General features: G+C 39.4%; 1 protein-coding gene across 1 annotated transcript; it reads left to right on the top strand.

Annotated features, from left to right (window-relative positions):
* Positions 1-9,832: 9,832 nt before the first annotated feature.
* Positions 9,833-12,778, top strand: LOC9267675 (ankyrin repeat-containing protein At2g01680). The gene is made up of 3 exons (XM_026020174.2): positions 9,833-10,405; positions 11,165-11,716; positions 11,805-12,778. The coding sequence occupies exons 1-3, from the start codon at positions 10,337-10,339 to the stop codon at positions 12,555-12,557; spliced, it is 1,374 nt and encodes a 457-aa protein (XP_025875959.1). The 5' UTR covers positions 9,833-10,336; the 3' UTR covers positions 12,558-12,778.
* Positions 12,779-19,860: the final 7,082 nt, after the last annotated feature.

Raw genomic sequence — 19,860 nt, 5'->3', positions numbered from 1 at the left:
TTGGTATGAAGAGTTGATGCGTAATAGTAAATCATACAAGGAAAGCACAGATAAACATTTAAAAACCTTAAGTGAAAACCTAGTGAAAGTAGTGGATCAAATTGAGCAAATGAATCAATCGCATAAACAATTAACTGAAAACATCCAGAATATGAATATTGGACATGAAAATATTGTGCGATGCATTGGTTTACTTGAGACTGCAGGTGAAGAAGGTGCAGGTGCCACTGCTCATCGACACCAAAGATATGACGATGAAGACGAAGAGCAATCTGTTGCTGACGATGAGGAGGAAGACGAGAGTGTTGGAAATAGAAGACGACATCGAGTTAGGGACAAAGATGATCCTTTATCTAAGGTAAAATTTACTATGCTTTCTTTTGATGGTAAGTTCGAGCCTTCTGTTTATCTAGACTGGGAGCTAGCTGTTGAGCAAAAATTCTCTTGCTATGATTTTACTGATAATAAGAAAGTTAAAGCTGCCATTAGTGAACTTACATCCTTTGCATCTCTATGGTGGAATGATATATGTGGTAGAGGACTTAGACCTAGAACATGGGATTATATGAAACGTATAATGAGGTCTAGATTTGTTTCTTCTTACTATGCTTGTGACATGTTAAATAAACTGCAACTTTTAAGACAAGGTTCCAGTTCTGTAGAAACATACTATCAAGAGATGATGATTGCTTTGTCACGATGTGATATGCAAGAAACTGAGGATGCTAGAATTTCTAGGTTCTATGGAGGTCTTAATAGAGAGATTTGGGATATTCTTGAATATAAAGAATACAATACCATGAATAGATTATTCCATTTTGCTTGCAAAGCTGAAAGAGAAGTGCAGGGACTCAACAAGCATAGGAGTTCTTTTGCAGGTGCTACTTCCACACGACAATTAACACCACGTCAATCTACTACTGCCTTTCGTCCACCTACCTCCACGCCATCCCATGCTCAAGAAACAAGCAAAAACGCTTCAGTTCAGACTCCAGCCAAGAGTGCAACTTCAGTAGCTTCCACTAGACGTACCCGTGAAATTACATGTCATAGGTGCCATGACATTGGACACATTGCTCGCGACTGTCCAAATCGGCGAGCTCTATTTATGAATGATGATGGTGAGTATACTTCTGCTAGTGATTGTGATGATGAATATGCTTTAGCTGCCACTGACCATGCAGGAGGACAAGATAACGATGTCATCAAGGAAGTCCATTTGCATCCAGAGTCGCTAGATCAGTATCCTAGCCTAATTGTCAAGCTAGCACTTAGTGCTAAAGAGAAGTGTGAAGAGCAAAACCAACATCACAATTTGTTCCAAAGCAAAGTTCTTGTGAAAGGCCATACCATCAAAATGATTATTGATAACGGGAGTTGCAACAATTTAGCAAGTGAAGAGATGGTCAAGAAGCTTGGCTTGACTACCATCCACATCCACATCCGTATCATATTCAGTGGTTTAATATATGTGGTAAGATGAAGGTAACCCGCTTGGTTAAAATACCTTTTTCTATAGGCTCCTACCATGATCAAATTGAATGTGATGTTGTGCATATGCAAGCTTGTTCTGTTATTTTGGGGCGACCATGGCAATATGATAGAGAAGTTGTTTTTGATGGTAGGACTAAAACATATAAATTTATGTTCAATGGTAAAAGAGTTGTTTTGCATTCTATGACTCCAGCCGCTGCTTTGAAAGATGATCTTGCAAGACTTGAATGTGAAAAGAAAGCGAAAAGTGAAAATCAGATTATTACTAAGAATCTTGTTTCACCTAGTACAACAGAACCAAGTGCCACAAAGAATGAAATTAAGTTGACGGGTGCTTTGTTAGCTTCTAAATATAATATTTGTGCACTATATGAGCCAGATTCTTGTTGCTATGCTCTATTTTGCAAAGATCCTATACTCACTTTGGCTACTGCTTCTAGTTCCTTATATTCTTTGCCACCTGCTATTACTAACCTTTTGCATGGATATGAGGGTGTTTTTCATGATGAGATACATCCAAGGATGACCCCTGAACGAGAGAGTGAACATGATCACGAAGATGAGATTGAGTCGAGGACAACTCCAATTCAAGAAGGGGAGGATGATGAGGACATCAATTCATCGGATACGCTCATAACTTCACACGTTCAAATGATAATTTCAAGTCCAAGTCCAGTTCGGCCTCCGGAGACAACACTGACTTCAAACGGATCTAGCGCCTTCATGCCAACTCCGATTTGGGTGATCTTGGACTTTATGGAAAACTTATCTGCTAACTTTCAAACGCATCCGGTCTCATGTCCAAATTCATCTCGAGTCAACGGAAATCGCCAAAACAAGACAGCGCTGTTGCTGAAACTGAATTTGGGCCTTGGGCCTTGTAATAGATTAGGCCCATCTCGGAAGTGTCTCCCTTCACCTCCACGAATTAGCACTTATCCTTAGCTTTATTTTCCTCTATAAATAGCTTTGTACATCCTCAAAAACATTTGGGTTTTGTTTAGTTGAATTTTGCCAAGTGCCATTCACCTTGTCTCTAGTCTTCGTTCGATTAGTCGGCGACTATTGATTCAGAGCCCCCAATAGTTGGTGTATTGATTTGCCGGGTCGATTAGACCTACCACTTCAATCGCAACTATTTCTTTGTGCTTAATCACCTATTCGCAATATTTAGATTGCATCTTATCTTGTTCTTGCAGTGTTCTCTCGTTTGCATTGCAGGGATCATCAACCGCGCGTCGCGGTTGGTACGGCATCGTTTGTGGTGTAGCGATTGCACGGTGTCCTGGACTTGTTCTGGTTGGTAGCCACGTCGCAAATGTCGCACTCGATCAAAGCGAGAGTTATCCCCTCACCAGAAGATCGGGCCACGAGAGAGAGTGTCATCAAACCGGGAGTAAAAAGTGTTTCTCTACCGTGTATGGACATAAAAAAATTAGTAGGAGAATTTTTTAATTATATTAAAAGCAGTTTATTAGAGATTATCTATCATGCTAATCCTTAATATAGTTTGATACAGGTTAATACCTCTTAATCTGTGCTAATTATCATGAATCATGTCATTAATGCGGCCAACTTGAGCTCGTTGTGAAACGCTACGACACAATGATTTCTCGCTAAGCAAACACAGCGACGTTGAATCTGCTGGGCTTGACTCAATCCAATATAGGGAACTAAATACAGTACCGATTAAAATTTGAATTTGTGATAACCGGTTCTACTGTTAAAAACAAAGTGTGTCAAGCCTTATGCAGTAAAGCACACACAAGCCTTACAAACTGTGTCGTGGCAAAGTTTAGCGGTCAACAAATTAAACCATCCCTATAGAGTGGACTAGCTAGTGCAAGAAAAAAAAGAGTCATATTTTCATAATCGAATAATGGAGCCCCTACCCTGTCAACGGACAGCTTGAGAATAAAATCAGGTAAATACCAATTCAATCATGGAGGAAGACTTGGTCCCTCTCTGAAGCGTGCATATCTAGTAATGTTCAGCCACTAGCCAGCCGTACGTACGTTCCTCCAGCTCACCTGACGATGATATGTGTAACAAGAGGTGACGATGAGTATATTAATTAAGTACACAGAATAAGAAAACCATTGACGCATGTGATTAATTAATTGGGTTTTAATTAGTACAAATTTATAACATTGATTTATTTGATATTTTATAGCAACTTCGTTATAAAAAACTTTAGATGAAACATACCATTTGACATTTTAAAATAAAACATATGGTAACAAAAACCAAATATAAAATATGCTAGATGCATCTCCCCGTCGGAAGGTTCATTCAATTCGCGGGATGTTGGGTTGTGCCATGTGCCTTGATATACTTCGCCAGTTCGCCGGGTGTAGTAACGACGACTCTCGTGTATTTTCAAAGACGACGAACGCACGAGATCGAGGGTGTTCTCGTTGGCTCTCTGATATCTCGACTCGATCGATCGATCATGTCGAGCTTACGCGATCGCCAGCCGGCCAGTGTAGTAGCAGCAGCAAAGGAAGGAGATGTTGCTCGCCTATGCGAGCTGCTCGGTGTGGATGTTGCTCGCCGACGCGAGCTGCTCGGTGAGGAAACCGGCTCTCCGACAGGAGTTGACGATGTGGGTGTGGAAACCGGCGATTTGGAAGCCGGTTGTTCGACGGGAAGCAATGCTACACCCCACGACCACGAGGGCAGAGATCGCAGCTGCTCGTGCTTTGGCAGGCGAGTGTTCACTTTCCAATTTCTTTCTTTTTGATTGATAGTGCGTATATATACGTAGCTAGGATGGGCAAGAGTGATTTTTAGTTTAACTAAATACACTAATTTAAAGTTTAATTATTTTAGTTCTTTCTTAAAAATAAAAAGCTCATTTAAATATATGCACACTCAGTACTATAAACACATGCATACACATCCTATCATTATGAGCATAATTCTAAACGGAAAGGCTAATGGGCGGGTGATCGCTCCCCCACCCGCCCACCCTCTCCCCTCTCCCCTATACTACTAGATGTACTCCTCCCTCTTCTCCCCCTTTCTCCTCTCCTTCTCCTCTTTCTACTGCAGTAGACCACACAAAATTTTTTGAAAAACAAAAGTTAGAAAAATTTATGTATAGAAATTCTATATATAAAAAATTTGAATTCAAATTCAAATTTGAATCGGGTATGTAAACTTTTGACTTATAAATTTTGGGTCTATAAACTTTAGGTGTATAAACTTTAGATGTATAGAAATACTATATATAGAAAATATTTGAATTCAAATTCAAATTTGCATCAGATATAATTCAAATTCAAATTTAAATCGGGTATATAAACTTTAGGTTTATAAACTTTAGGTGTATAAACTTTAAATGTATAGAAATACTATATATGAAAAATATTTCAATTCAAATTCAAATTTGAATCGGATATTTGAATTCAAATTCAAATTTGAAACGGGTATATAAACTTTTGACTTCTAAACTTTAGGTCTATAAACTTTAGGTGTATAAACTTTAGATGTACAAAAATACTATATATAAAAAAAATATTTGAATTCAAATTCAAATTTGAATCGGATATATAAACTTTTGACTTATAAACTTTTGGTCTCTAAACTTTAGATGTGTAAACTTGAGATATATAAACTTTAGGTGCATAAATTTACTAAAATAGAAAAGTAATGCAGTGCCAAAAAAGGAAACTAGGTGGAGAGAGGGAGGGGGAGGGGGGGGGGGAATTGATCGCTACCCCCACCCCCAGGCGAGCGATCGCCCATTAGGGGTACCCTATTCTAGAGGCTAGACTAACATATGTCTTATTCTTGACGAGTATGTCGTCTGCCACACAATTAGCATTTAATGCCCATGCCAAGTTTAGGACTTTATCAAACTCTGGAGGTTAAAGCTACATCAAAAGAATAACTCTAGTGGGCCACAAATACTACTACAAATTCATTCAATTAACTCTAGTGGGCCACGAACACTTCTACAAAAAATAACATTAGTGTCGGTTCGTAACTAACATCAGTACCGAAATTAGACACAGCACAAAACTTTCAGCACTGATGACCCCCATTCATGAATGTCGGGTTCCGACCTGACACAGATGGGCCTGGAAGCACCTAGGTGGAATCTAGATAGACTCATTTGTGTTATGTATTCTCTAGACTGAGTATTGATATGAGCTCATCTGTGACGGGTATTGTGTACCATCTGTACTCATGTATATACAAAGCCCCAACCACAAATATCTATTTATACAAGTTGTATATGACTCTTCAAATTGATAGGATTTGAACTTGAGACTCTACCTCACATGCACGTATCTTTACCAAGTCATCTACACATCAATCTTGTTAGCAAATGGATATTTTCCCTTTTGAGCCTTCCTAACTGAGATTTTGAATCTTGACTTTGAGTATCTGAATGAAAAATTTGTCAACTACAAAATAATAGATTTTAGCGAGAGCTAAAATTTATATATAAATTTGTCACAATCCGAATTCGTATGATAAAGTTAAGTTCATATATCCAAAATTTGCACTAATAAGGTTAGGGTCATTCGTGCCGGGTCAATAGAATACCTAGCACCGATGTGATTAGTATAAGTGCCGGGTATTCTAAAGACCTGTCACTGATTATCTTCTTTAGCCAAAAGTACGGTCATCTCGCTCCAAGGGGTAAGATCTGTCGCTTATATGTTACTCATCCGTGACGGTTAATTAGTGGAAAGACCTGGTACTGATGTGTCACCGAACAATAAGTGTCGGATGATTATAAGATCCAGTACTAATGTCTTCTTATCATTGCCGGGTGAAGCATATGTATAACTCAAACTTTTTTTTTTCAGAAAACCACCATCGGTGTTGGGTTTTATCAACCGACACTGATGAGGAGGCACTGATGTGTTGTCCTGTGATAGTGAAATTATCTGTGGATTGGCCTGCATCCATCCATCCACATGTGCGTACTTGTACTAGTATAATTTTTATTACACATAAGATGCGCACACTACTACTATACACATACTCCCTCCTTTTCAAAATATAAACATTTTTAGAATAGTGACAAGTTAAACCTTTTAACTTCGACTATTAATAATAGCAAAAAGATAAAAAAGATCAATCATGTAAAATTGATGTTACTAAGTTTATCATTAAATAAATTATCCTAATATGTAACTCTTTTTTATTTTAAATATATTACTTTCATAGATATTATTGGTCAAAGACCTGACCTCCCCACCTCTGCACGTTATCTCCAAATATACCGGCTTTCCTTTTTTTTTTTCCAATTTCCCCACTTTATCTTTACCTTTTTTTCACTTTTACTTTTTTCCTTGTTTACTCCATAAGGGCCTACGACCAAGGCCCATTGGCCCGTTCATTTGTGCGGTGGGCCGGCCCACCACGTCACCTAACTATTTCTTTTTTCTGAAAAATAGTATAATTAATCGATTAGCGAAAATAGAGTGACTCGTTAGCGTATAATAATTAATTAAGTATTACTTCCTCCGTTTCATATTATAAGACTTTCTATCATTACCCACATTCATATACATGTTAATAAATCTAGACACACACACACACATATATATATATATATATATGTATATATATATATATATATATATGTATATATATATATATATATATATATATATATGTATATATATATATATATATATATGTATATATATATATATATATAGTAAATTTGTTTGGTGCTCCATGGTGCCCGGGCACCATTGTTGAAATTGAGTATATACCCAATTCAAATGAGTATGAAACTTTTTCAATTACTTAGTTATTAACATTAACTACTTTACTAACTAGTTTAAAGCAAGTTTGAACTGAATTTGAACTTGTTTTTGTTAGATTTTGATTCTAGGTATATAGCATCCATACATATAATTAGTTAGGTATGTAATCATGGATTGTGAAATAAAGTTAAATTTGAGTTGTTTTGTTGATAAGTATAGGTATGAATCAAATTATTATAACTAGGTATATACTCACAATTTGAAAATTTTAAAAAATTTGAGTAATTTTGTGCATTAGATACCATGGTGCCCCATATGAGTGTCCTATATATATATATATATATATATATATATATATATATTTCGAAGATTATGTCAAAATCTAAAAATATTTATATTTTACGAACGGAGGGAGTACAACACACTCGCGCACCTACAAAGTACGCCCTAAATTCAATATTTACGAGTATCCGAATTTGAGTATGTGTGGACTCTGTCATCGGTGCTTGGTACGTGTTCGTGCAACTGCGCACCCTTGCAAGTCATGAAGACTAGAATACGTCAAATGCTTCTTCCTATCAACGTCTAATTCAATTTTATGTTTGGATTAGAAACTATCAAGTGTTTGTCAGGAGTAGTTATGCCTAATAAACAGTAGTATTCTACTATACTATTATTATTCCCATTACAAATAACGTTACCTTTTCGTTATGAGTTCTACTTTCGATAAAAAACACTTGTACTCCCTTTTTTTTAAACATTTATACTCCCTTAATTATCTTGCTAGATATTTTTAATGGAACAACGCATGCACTACTACATATCCGGACATCAGTGATGGGTCATCCGTAATGGGTCAACATGACTTTTTAGAAATGAATTGTCTCTAACGGACCGAAAAATAACTAGTTTAAGATATGACTAATGGGAAGGGCCCATCATAGATGTGAGGTCATCTGTGACGGATGGTAGTTATAACCTGTCAGATCACAACTATGGCTCGTCACAAATATCATCATAAATGAGACCACTCATCTCTGACGGGTCTTTAACACCATATATCACAGATAACGGGTGCCAATTATGACCCATCACTGATAAGGGAAAATTCAAAATTTTAAATTTTGCAAAAAAAAATCTCGGATTTGGGACATGCCTTGTATAAAAGTTGTTGCTCTCAATGATATATACAACTTTATAACTAACATCATTTCCATTTTAAATCATTGAAATCCCTGTATATGCATTACAAGTGATGAGATCTACTTATAAAAAAGAAATTTTGAGTTTTTTCAAATGACCTGATGGAAACATGCCCCACATCAAAGTCATTGAGCTCAACTAGATCTACAAAACTATAATTGACAATATTTTCATTTGAGATAGTTTAAGGTGAGATCTATTTTGAAAAATGAAATTTTGAATTATTCAAATGACATCGAATGGAGATATTCTCTATGCAATAGTTTTATAACACAATGAGATCTATAATTCTTTAGTTGATAATGTTTTCATTTGAAGTTATTTAGAGTATTAAATATATATTAAATGATTCGAACATGCATAGACAAAATAATAATATTGAATGAGTAATCAATATGTGTTGAGTAGGTGAGTTGGTAAAGGTGCTCTTTGGGGAGGTGGAGGTCTTAAGTTTAAAACTCATAATACACATGCATGTATATATTGCAAAAAAAAAAGTGGATTTGTAGGTAGTGATATGTGACCATGTACAGGATGGCTAGTATTCAAAATATGTTACTCATCCAGATCTACAACACTATATGCAAGTTGTCTTAATTGAATGCATCAATTATACTTTTGCAGGAGTTTGATGAATTGTTGTTACAGGGATAATGTTTCTATTCAAATGGATGGATCAATCCCTCCAAAACCACCGAGGTATACTGCTTCCTTAGGCACATGCAAGCCATGCAACCGCACGGGGCCCCTAATTTTTAGGTGGCCCAAAATTTTATGGTTCAATATAATTAGGATCTCTAGATTCTTTTTTTTTTTCAAATTTCACTTCTTCAGTTCCACTGAACCAGCTAGAACGAGTTATTTTTGGGTACCATTTCATATCTTTTAGTTAAAAATATTAGACTAGTAAAATATAAATAAAACTAAAGTTTAGACTGAAACCAAATCAACTTTTTATATATCAGTTATGTATTTAAAAGTTATTTTGTCGGAAAGAAAATTTGGATTCTATATCAAGTACAACTCTACATTTCTTAAATATTACAACTCCACCTCACTTACGAGTTGCTAATTAGTAATTCAATATTTCAGGAAATATTAATTTAAAATAAAATTTGGGCTCTAGAACTAGTACGACTCAATACTTGTTAATTTCAAGTTTTTCGAATTATTAAATTATGGAAAACTTGACCCAATACCTATTGAGTTTGTATTCATTGATTCCAAATTTTAGAAATAATATTTAATCGATGGAAAACTTAAATTAATAATCCATGACAATTACAATTTTGTATATTTATTAATGTAACAAAATGGTGTTAATTCTATATATATGCGTGCAAATCTCCTACTTTGGTATATACTAAATAATTATAACTATGTATGTTTATAACCCAGTTGCCGCCAGCCTCAAAGGGAAACTCACAATAACTCTGAGAACACGGGTGCCACTGGTAACGATCAGGCTCAGGATGAGGGTTTTCTACTCCATGTCGTAGCAGCCAATGGGGATGGTGAAAACTACAGGAAATGCGCGACATTGCTCTCTGGGATGGATAAAACACGTCTCTTCGCACGCAACAGCGAGAATAAGACCGCTCTAGAGTGTGCAGCAAATGCTGGGTACACCAATATGGTTTTTCATCTCCTTGACATGGAGCGAAAACACAATTTTTGTGGACTGAACACTAAACCAAATGAGATCTTGAAGAAGACAAGTGGACGCTCAGAGACACCGTTGCACGAGGCAGTGAGGCAGCGTTGTGAACGTAAGATTGAAGAGTTGAAGGGCAAGGACAGTGGTTTAGCGCGTGTCCCGGACATAAACGGCATGTCTCCGCTCTACCTCGCCATCCCCTTGGGATACAGAGACATCGTTGATAAGCTAACCTTAACCTTTGGTGATGCGAATCTGTCCTACGATGGACCAAATGGACAAAATGTGCTACATGCTGCGGCTCTTCAGAGTGCAGGTAAGGGATGTATACCCTGCTTAACGCTGGCGTGGCATTACACACGTATAAGTTGTTTTTGTTTTCTATATAATTATGCAGAGTTGGTTTATATTTAGTCGATTCTGCCTGATATCTTTCAAAACGGTTCAATAAGCCAGTGGTTTTATGAGAATGTCTACAATAATGCCTGCACTTGCTTTGCTTCCTCTCTGAACCCTGCATCAACATTTACTTTCGCATAGCCTTCAGGTGGTGCTTGTATTTCTCCTGAATATCACATTAGTACTTGCTTGTTATGCTTTCGCCCTTGACTCATTATACATAGCACCTTTCCCCTTGGCATCATCTGGTTGTTGTCAGATAGTCAACAATGTGCTTTCATAATTGATCAAATCATTGATCAACACTATACATTATTTACTGCTTTCCTTCTCTTGTTACAAACTCTTTTATGGGCTTGTGTGTGTTTTGGTTATGTGCATTTATGCAGAAGCCGGAAGTTTTCTTAGTATGGTTCTATTAACTTGTTGTAATCGTCTGAGATTAATAAAAGCTCCTTTATCAAAAAAAAAATTATAATCTTGAGGTAGTCTCCTAGCAACAGTAAAAGGCTCACGTACGTGTTAATGGCTGTGCATCCTCCAGAATCTTTTTGAGTGCTTATTTTGGAATGAAAGTTTGATTTGTTCTTTGCCATAGAATTTAGGTTGTACATTCTTTGACACAATTGGTATCATAACTAGCTAGGTACTAATTAACGGAAATACTCGATGGCAGAACTCTGAATTGATTCTAGGAAGGAGAGGAGATCTCATGAATAAAGCTGATTGGTCTGGAAGTACACCTCTTCACTTTGCAGCATCAGTAGGAGTTCAGGGCGTAACAACTGCGCTGCTTGATGGCATAGACCAAGATCGCAGAACGGACTACACCCAACGGCCCGACAACAATGGGATGTTCCCCATACACATAGCTGCTTCTGTTGGTTCAATGGACACAATCACCTCATTGGTCAATGCCGATCAAGACTGTGCCACTCTTCGTGATAATGTTAAAGGTAGAACATTGCTTCATATCGCCATTGAGAATCGGAAGTACAAAGTAGTCAAATTGGTGTGCAAAGATCCGAGGTTCAAGGAAACTCTGAATTTGGAGGACAACGACGGTAATACTGCATTACATCTTGCTGTAAAGAAAAGAGACGAGTACATCTTCACGTATCTCCTACAGAATAAGGCCGTGGAGCTCAACCATGTCAACCTAGAAGGCTATACACCACTCGATCTTGCAAAAGTGATAAGGATGGAAGACTACTTTGCCTCTCCCCAGGTATATGCATAAAACCATCAAAATTTTGGCATAAATTAAAATACATACAAAACAGATCTCCTGACATTTCAAGTCTCCTTCCCTGCAGAACCCAACAGAATGGATGGTGAGGGTATTGGCTCATTCTGGAGCCGTCTTCAGTCCTCGTAGGCGTGATGAACTGATCCGTGGTGGTAGCTCTCAAGAACAAGAAAAGCACGGGAAAACCCTTTCAGAGTCGACTGAAAGCGTGTTGGTCGCATCGGCGCTTATCGCGACACTGACTTTCGCTGCAGCATTCACCATGCCAGGGTCCTACAGAACGACAGGCCCAAAGGAAGGCACGCCAGCACTGGGTGCCCTCTACGGTTTCAAGGTTTTCCTCGTCGCCGACATCTTGGCTTTCTTCTGTTCCGTTGCGGCCACCTTCAGCCTTGCCGAGTACGGGAACCGCGGGACGGTGGATCCCCTTGTCCGCTGTCGGTACTCACAGCGTGCCGTGTGGCTCTTCCATGTCGCCCTCAGGAGCATCATAGTAGCCTTCGCGTTCGGGGTCTCGGTGGTGATGTGGAACATTTCTCTCAGTGCCATCAGCATCGGTGGTGTAGCCACTATCGCTGTCGTGTTCTACGGGAACGTTCCTCTTGGTCAAGATTTCAGGCTTATGTTGCTGATGCACCGCAGGTTTGGCTTCTCACGTTCTTGGAACCTGTATCCTTCTACGGCCTCTCATCTCAACTGGACATCCTGGCAGCTCAAAAGCTTTTCCGCGACGCTGGTTTGGAATCTGATGAATCTTTTTTGGACTTATGTCCTCATATTTGCACTTGCTGGCTTCGCTCAACTGAAGCAGAAACATTAACAGATCACTTCAAAATTCGTCAGGGTGATAATTCTGTTGGGATTCACAGGGCATTTAATTATTTTGTTTTCTGTTTTCTTGCATTCCATTCCCAAATTGATGTCCACATGTCGTCCTCACCAGTTAGTCGGAGCCATATGTATTTCCTTTTCTTCCATTTTATTTGTATTACTAATGTATAATGACATGTTTAATGTTTAATTATTGTGTTCCCCGTTGTAGAGATTATGGGTACCGGGTACCTCATGGCTGGGCTATCCGACTGGTTATAGGAGATAGATCATGTATATAGAATATATGTATAAGAATAGAACTCATGTATTACGTTTACTTGTGTATCATGGAACGGTCTGTAGTATTGGTCTATTAAGATCGTAGATTAGATATAGGAAACTTAAACCATATGGGGATAAGTTTTTACCTTGTAAGGTTGCTCCTTTGCCTATATAAGGAGGGTAGGACGTCCCTTTGGAGGCAGATTTACAACTAGATCGTCAGATCAATACTACATCTGGCGGATACAAATCCCCAAACAGAAGTACAGTATTACCTCTCATTGAGAGGGCTTGAACCTGTCTAAACCCTTGTCTCCGCATCTATCCACTTTTAGGTCTCGTGCGCTACCCCGTTTATATTGCTGCATCTATCCACTAGCAAGATGTTTATCTCTCCATGTTACTGAAGCTCATGAGGATAAAATAATTTGGTAGCAATATGCTTAGTGATGTTGCTCTTAATATAACCAGTTTCCATCTGAACAACACAAGCAGCATTATCTTCATAGATAATGGTAGGTGATTCCAATGAACCAATACCACAAGATGTCAATATGTGGTTAACCATTCTGCGAAGCCATACACATTCACGTGATGCCTCGTATAATGCAATTATTTTAGAATGATTTGTGGAAGTGGCTACCAGAGTCTGTTTAGAAGACTTCCATGAAATAGCAGTTCCACCTTGTAAAAATACGAATCCTGTTTGTGATATAGCATTGTGGGGATCAGATAGATAGCCAGCATCAGTATACCCAATTAAAGTTGAATCCTGGTTCTTTTTAAAGAAAAGTCCAAGATCTCTTGTGCCATTAAGATATCGAAAAACATTCTTAACTCCAGTCCAATGGCGTTTGGTAGGAGCAGCGTTGTATCTTGCTAATAGATTTACCGAGAAAGCAATATCTAGCCTCGTACTATTTGCAAGGTACATAAGTGCGCCAATAGCACTAAGATATGGAAAATCAGGTCCAAGTACATCCTCACCATCTTCCTTTGGTCTAAATGGATCTTTCTCCACGTCTAAAGATCGAACCACCATAGGGGTTTTGGAAGGATATGACTTGTCCATATTAAATTTCTCCAAAATTTTTTGGGTATATGCACTTTGGTGCACATGGATTCCAGAAGGTAAATGCTCAAGTTTTAGACCTAAGCAAAATTTGGTTTGACCTAAATCCTTCGTCTCAAATTCCGTCTTTAAATGATGACGTGCTTCATTAATATCTTGTGTATTGCCAATGATGTTGAGATCATCGACATATACCGAGATAATACAAAATCCTGTGGGAGACTTTTGATAAAGACGCACGGGCAATCATCATTTTTAGTGTATCCCTTTAGTGAAAGGAATTCACTTAATCGATTGTACCACATCCTGCCCGATTGTTTTAAGCCATAAAGTGACTTATGCAACTTAACACAATACATGTTATGATTTACCTTCTGATTCGGGATGTCGATTCCATCAGGAACCTTCATGTAAATATCAGAATCAAGTGACCCATAAAGATATGCTGTTACTACGTCTATCATTACATATTCCATAAACATAATCTATCCACTATATCTTGTCGGGTAAACCAGTCGTGTGGGTATATGGTACTGATAATCTTTACAGTAGCCCCTGAGACCTTCACAGTCGAAAAGATAATCTTCTCTCAGACCAAATTAATCCAAAGCCTTGTGCTTCAATCATCTTCGCCATAGTCTCCCGAGTGCTTTTACCAAACCATAAGGCTATGAAGGGATGAAAATAATAATAAAGAATACATACCCAGGTGCATCGACTAGATGCACCTAATTAGGTGTAGCCCCCCCACTATGTGGTTAGTTTGAAAAAACTAAGCATGTAGTCAAGGAATAAATAATCTAACCAACCGAATGGTTTTGGATAATTATAGTTAACCAAGTGACTTAATATTAATATATAGTATATACGGTGTGAATCCCTGAATAACATGATCCAAGTAATATACCGACTGCTTGTTAAAAAATATAATAAGCATAACTAAAAGCCAACTGCATGTTTAAAAATCATATGGTACATGACTTTAATAAAATGTCTTTATGCAGCAAGTAAAGGAATTCTCTAGAGTGTTGGGTTCACATTGTGCGCATACTGCCAAAACAAAATATGCTCAAGTCCCAATAAAACATACAATATCACCACACTCGAGTAAAATAACACTTATAAATGGATTTACCAACCACCTGAAAATGATCAAAATATATTATCAGCCTAAATCCATATATTGGTCTTTTAGAAAAATGCACACACATGGCCAAAAGCAATGATATAGTATCCAATGAATTGCTTTATAAAAAACAAACAGCGCCTTAACTTATACAAAAATGGTCATTCTTCAATGCGGTTGGGTAAGTGTTGACGGTCGTTATCGATCAGTTTCGACCGTCAATATTACCAAAATAAAGGAGAACTAGTGATGCTTGGAATGCATATATATGTTAGAATAATAATATTCCACAAGTATTAGGTATACTAACCTTTTGCAGAGAATAATCATAAAGTGGAGGAGAATCGACATCAACACAGACGATAAATCAATTGGACGAGGTCGAGAACCAGACTTATGTATGAATGGTCCAAGAACTCAGAATTGACATGACAAACTGGGCCAAAATTGGGCTGGATTGGGCCGGCCCTAGGCGGTTCGGCCGAACCCTCCTCAGCACCATCAATCCAGGGCTTCGCTTGGACGGTGTGGATTAGCCCCCAATGACGGTTAGAGGGTATTTCCGACCATTCCAACCATCGCAACCGTCATTAGGAGGCTATAAAAGGAGTTCTCATCCTCACTTCACACACACACCTCAAGCAAGAGCTCTCTCATTTCTCTCAAATTTAGTTTAGTAGTATCTAGCTGGTGGAATAGAAATAGAGTAGAAATCAGGAGTCCGGAAGCCTTCGGAAGAGTTCGGGTATGGCTCTAGTAGCTTTCCTTTCCTCTTTTGTAAGCTTTGTACTTTTATTAGAATACTCTTCTATATACATTTATGGTATTGAAATAATTTACATTATGTTCATGTTATACTGAATATACGGCTAGCTTATCTGGGAGATGCTTTGGTACGGGTATAATGTTTGCATATGCAATTACTCTATGTCATGACGATGATATTAGATTAGTATCTAGTAGTTTAGATGTGGTGTCTAGATTACAGGATATCATTATTTAGGGTTATATGCTGCGGATGAGAGGTGGGCCGCTGATGGTGATAGCTCAGTACGGGTATTCCTCCGTGCCTGTATATAATCCTAAGTTAATTCCCTGGGGAGGGTATTCCTCCGTATTTAGCCCCGGTTGTATGGTCATGACGGGCTGTCGTAAGGAACTCGGCAGTCAGGGGTGGCTTCTCGAAGTACCAAGAGGGCATCGGATAGAGGATATTAGCTAGTATATCGGTTAACTAGAATGTATGTATACTATGTATATTAGAAGTATAGGAGTAGATTTTCTTTCTCTTTTCTTTCCACTTAGCTCAGATAATATATCATGAGAATGAGTAATTAATGCTTGTGTGTCACTCTACCCTTGGATTATCTTAACCCCTACTTAGAATATGATTATCACAAGTAATATATAAATTATTAGTTAAGTTCTCTCCACATGATCTTCCCATGGGATAAAATAAATATGATACCCTTAGAATACTCTCGGTTGAAATGCTACGATGGTATATCCGTGCGCTTGCGGATGAACTCTATAACCATAATATACCAGAAGTATTTCTGTGCCATTGCTGGGAATTATATTTCTAGTAATATCGTTAAGAAATACCAACAGTAAGGAGAGCGCTCCACGTGTCCACATCCGATGCCTGGAAGGGTGTTTTCTCTCCCACCGCATTAAGGCTTTGTGCATTGTGCATAAACTCTATGTAAGGGTATCCTCGTCATTTTGACAGTCATGCGCTCGGTTTACGATGATGTCCTGATGGTTTACGCAAACAACTCCAACCAGCACCAGGATATCCTGCCAGACGATATGGTCACCGCCGTCACCGAAGAAGATAGACATTGCCCATGGTTTATGTTAATATAGTCATAGTTTATGCTAATATCGAAGGACCATGTGCAACGTAAACCATGCGATGGGAGAGGATATGGTCACCACCGTCGCCGAAGAAGACAGACGTTGCGCATGGTTTACATTAATATAGTTATGGTTTACGCTGATAGAGAAGGACCATGCACAAGAACCATGCGGTGGGAGAGGATATGGTCACCGCCGTCACCAGAGAATATTGACATTGCGCTTGGTTTACGTTAATATAGTTATGGTTTACGCTAATAGAGAAGGACCTGCCATGACCGCTGCTTTATTTAGCGTTTGTAGAAGTAGAACACAAGGTAAGTTATATATGTAGTTTAGATGAATTTTCGTAGAAGATCCGGATAAGTGAATGATTATTCGTTTACATAAATTCCTACATGGTTAACGCAAAAACTTATTGCGAGTACACAGCCACAACAGATCCGGACTAAATGAATGGACTATGTTCTGTTAAATAATAATGTTATGTTGTGGGCTAGCCCCACAACATGGTTTGTAAACATCGTATTTTTTTAAAATAAAATACTGAAAAGACATTGCAATTCATAGCGGATGCCCTAACAGAAGTACATGAAAATAGCCCATTTGCGCTATACTATTTTACTACTAAAACCCTTACGTTTTCATAATTATGCTCAAGTTCTTACATATGTATTCCATTTAGCACCTTAATATTTTTAGAATTTATTAACTACTGTTAGATATTTTATTTGATACCCCATAGATTGATAGGTAATTACGTTTGAATTTCTCAAAGGTAATTGCGTAAATCATCATGTGGTTACTCACTTACTCTCATAGGATCTTCCACAACTACTATTTATCATCCTTGGAACATTTAAAAATTGGATTACGCCAAGTAGGACAACAAGCTGGGAATCAGCCCATACACCAAAAAAGATGGATTATATGTCGAGGACGACAAGGGTTATGCCAAGCAGGGAATCAGCCCATACACCACCAGTTGCTGTCTACGCCAAGAAGATGAGAGTTTACGCTGCAAAAGGTCAGATTCCAAGGCTTGTATGCGTACGCGGGCATCGCGAGGTGCCCAACGCGTAAACACATCCATGCTACGCTCGAAAGGCTAATTTACGCACACGAAGGATGAGTTTACGTCCATGATCCACAGGCAGGCGTGAACCATATGTAGGCAACTCGCGATATGATCCTCCGCGTACACCATTTATGCTCAATTACGCCATTTACGGTCGAAAGGTAGTCTACGCGTACAGGTGAATGGGTTACATATCAATTACGCCTACGTGAGGAAACCATATCCATCCTACGCTCACGGTGTCGTTGCACGCGAGACACGACGTACGTGCCTGAGGCGTCGCAGCACTCCGTTGTCGCTAATCGAAGGACTGCAACTATTTTTGTAAACATATCGATCGGACGACTGGGACGCCGACGAGAAGGATCCTCTGCTCGCATCATATGATGATGACAATGACGACGACGAAGACGAGGACGAGGACGACGGTTCATCTGGAGACCTGCCACCGAGGAAGAAGCAGAAAAAATGCAAGTATATTATAGTTTATATAGTTGAACCAGCAGTTATATTTCTGGTGTTAAGTACTTCTACTTTGCATGTTGGATGTATCGACACCTCCCCCAACCCATCAGCCCATTAGGCCCAGCGTGCAAGCCAGGCCCAGGAAGCAGGAAATGAGGCCGCGAGGAGGGTGCAGTCGCACTCATACGTATGGTACGACTAAGGGCCGGCTCGTCGATTCGACGTAAGCCGTGCGCAGTTTAAGTGTACGTGGGCATCGTGAGGTGCCCTACATGCGGGCAGGCGTGAACCATTAGGCAACTCGCGATATGATCCCCCGCGTACACCATTTACGATCGAAAGGTGTACGCGTACAGGTGAATGGGTTACGCACCACCAATTACGCCTACATGGGGAAACCATATCCATCCTACGCTCACGGTGTCGTTGTATGCGGCGCAAGATGAGATCGTTGACTTGTAGTGATCGTGTCCGGACATGGCGCTGATGATAACGCCGCAGGCTCTGTTGGTAATGAGCGGCCCGAAGGGCCTCGTGTCTTCTTCGCTCTTCAAGATAGTTGAGGTCGTCACGGCAAAGCTGATCTTGTGCCAGATGTAACGCTGGGGGCTACTGTAGGTGATATAGGCCCGGGGGTACCAGGAGTACCGTGCTTAAAGGGATGGAGCTGCCCTCGGGATCCACGCAGGGTTCACCCCGAGGGGTCGTGCCCATGGACAAGTGGAGGCCACCCATACCTAACCCAGGGGGTCGGGTCGCCCCGACCCCTCGGGGTGGTCACCACGTGGCCGCCATGCAAAGGTGATTAGTGGGCGCCCTTCCGCGCCCACCTAACCGCATTTAATGCGGGCGGAGCAAGCATGCCTTGCCACATTAAAATGTAGGATGCTTTTTCTTTTCCTTTTATTGAGTAAAGGCGCGAGCGTAGACGTGAGTGGGTTACACGTACACCATTTACGCTCTAAAGGTTCACGTCAAAAATCCCCTTACGGTCTAAAGGTTCGTTAACCGCGTTTTAATTTGCACAACGTACCATTCCACATCAAAATTTTATTAATTTTCCCTTGGGACGTAAATTTACGCGCACGAAGGATGAGTTTACGTCCACGATCCACGGGCAAGCGTGGACCATATGTAGGCAACTCGCGATATGATCCCCCGCGTGCACATAAACCTTCACGCACGTCTCGCGCGTACACCAGCACTATGCCCGATCGAGGTGTGTGCATTACGCCTAAGTCGAGATTTCGGATGTAAACACGTACATAGAGCGTACCGCCTACAACACGGTTTATGCGTATGTGATGGCTGATATGCTATTTCGTGAGTCGTGCATGCTCTACGCGTACGCGGAGATTGCTAGGTGCCTACAAGGTTCACCCCTGCCCGTGCCAATAATGCTTTAACGCAACTCGCAAACCACTGTA

The sequence above is a fragment of the Oryza sativa genome, chromosome 9 (genome assembly GCF_034140825.1).
Source record: "Oryza sativa Japonica Group chromosome 9, ASM3414082v1".
Classification (NCBI taxonomy): domain Eukaryota; kingdom Viridiplantae; phylum Streptophyta; class Magnoliopsida; order Poales; family Poaceae; genus Oryza; species Oryza sativa.
The sequence above is the reverse complement of the archived record's forward strand: the minus strand, read 5'-3'. Positions and strand labels throughout refer to the sequence as shown.

Bases quoted from the DNA above. Each gene is read 5' to 3' on its own strand.
- LOC9267675 (XM_026020174.2), top strand. From the start codon at position 10,337: ATGCGAATCTGTCCTACGATGGACCAAATGGACAAAATGTGCTACATG. The intron at 10,406-11,164 runs GTAAGGGATGTA...ACTCGATGGCAG, and splicing joins TGCGGCTCTTCAGAGTGCAG to AACTCTGAATTGATTCTAGG. The intron at 11,717-11,804 runs GTATATGCATAA...CCTTCCCTGCAG, and splicing joins ACTACTTTGCCTCTCCCCAG to AACCCAACAGAATGGATGGT.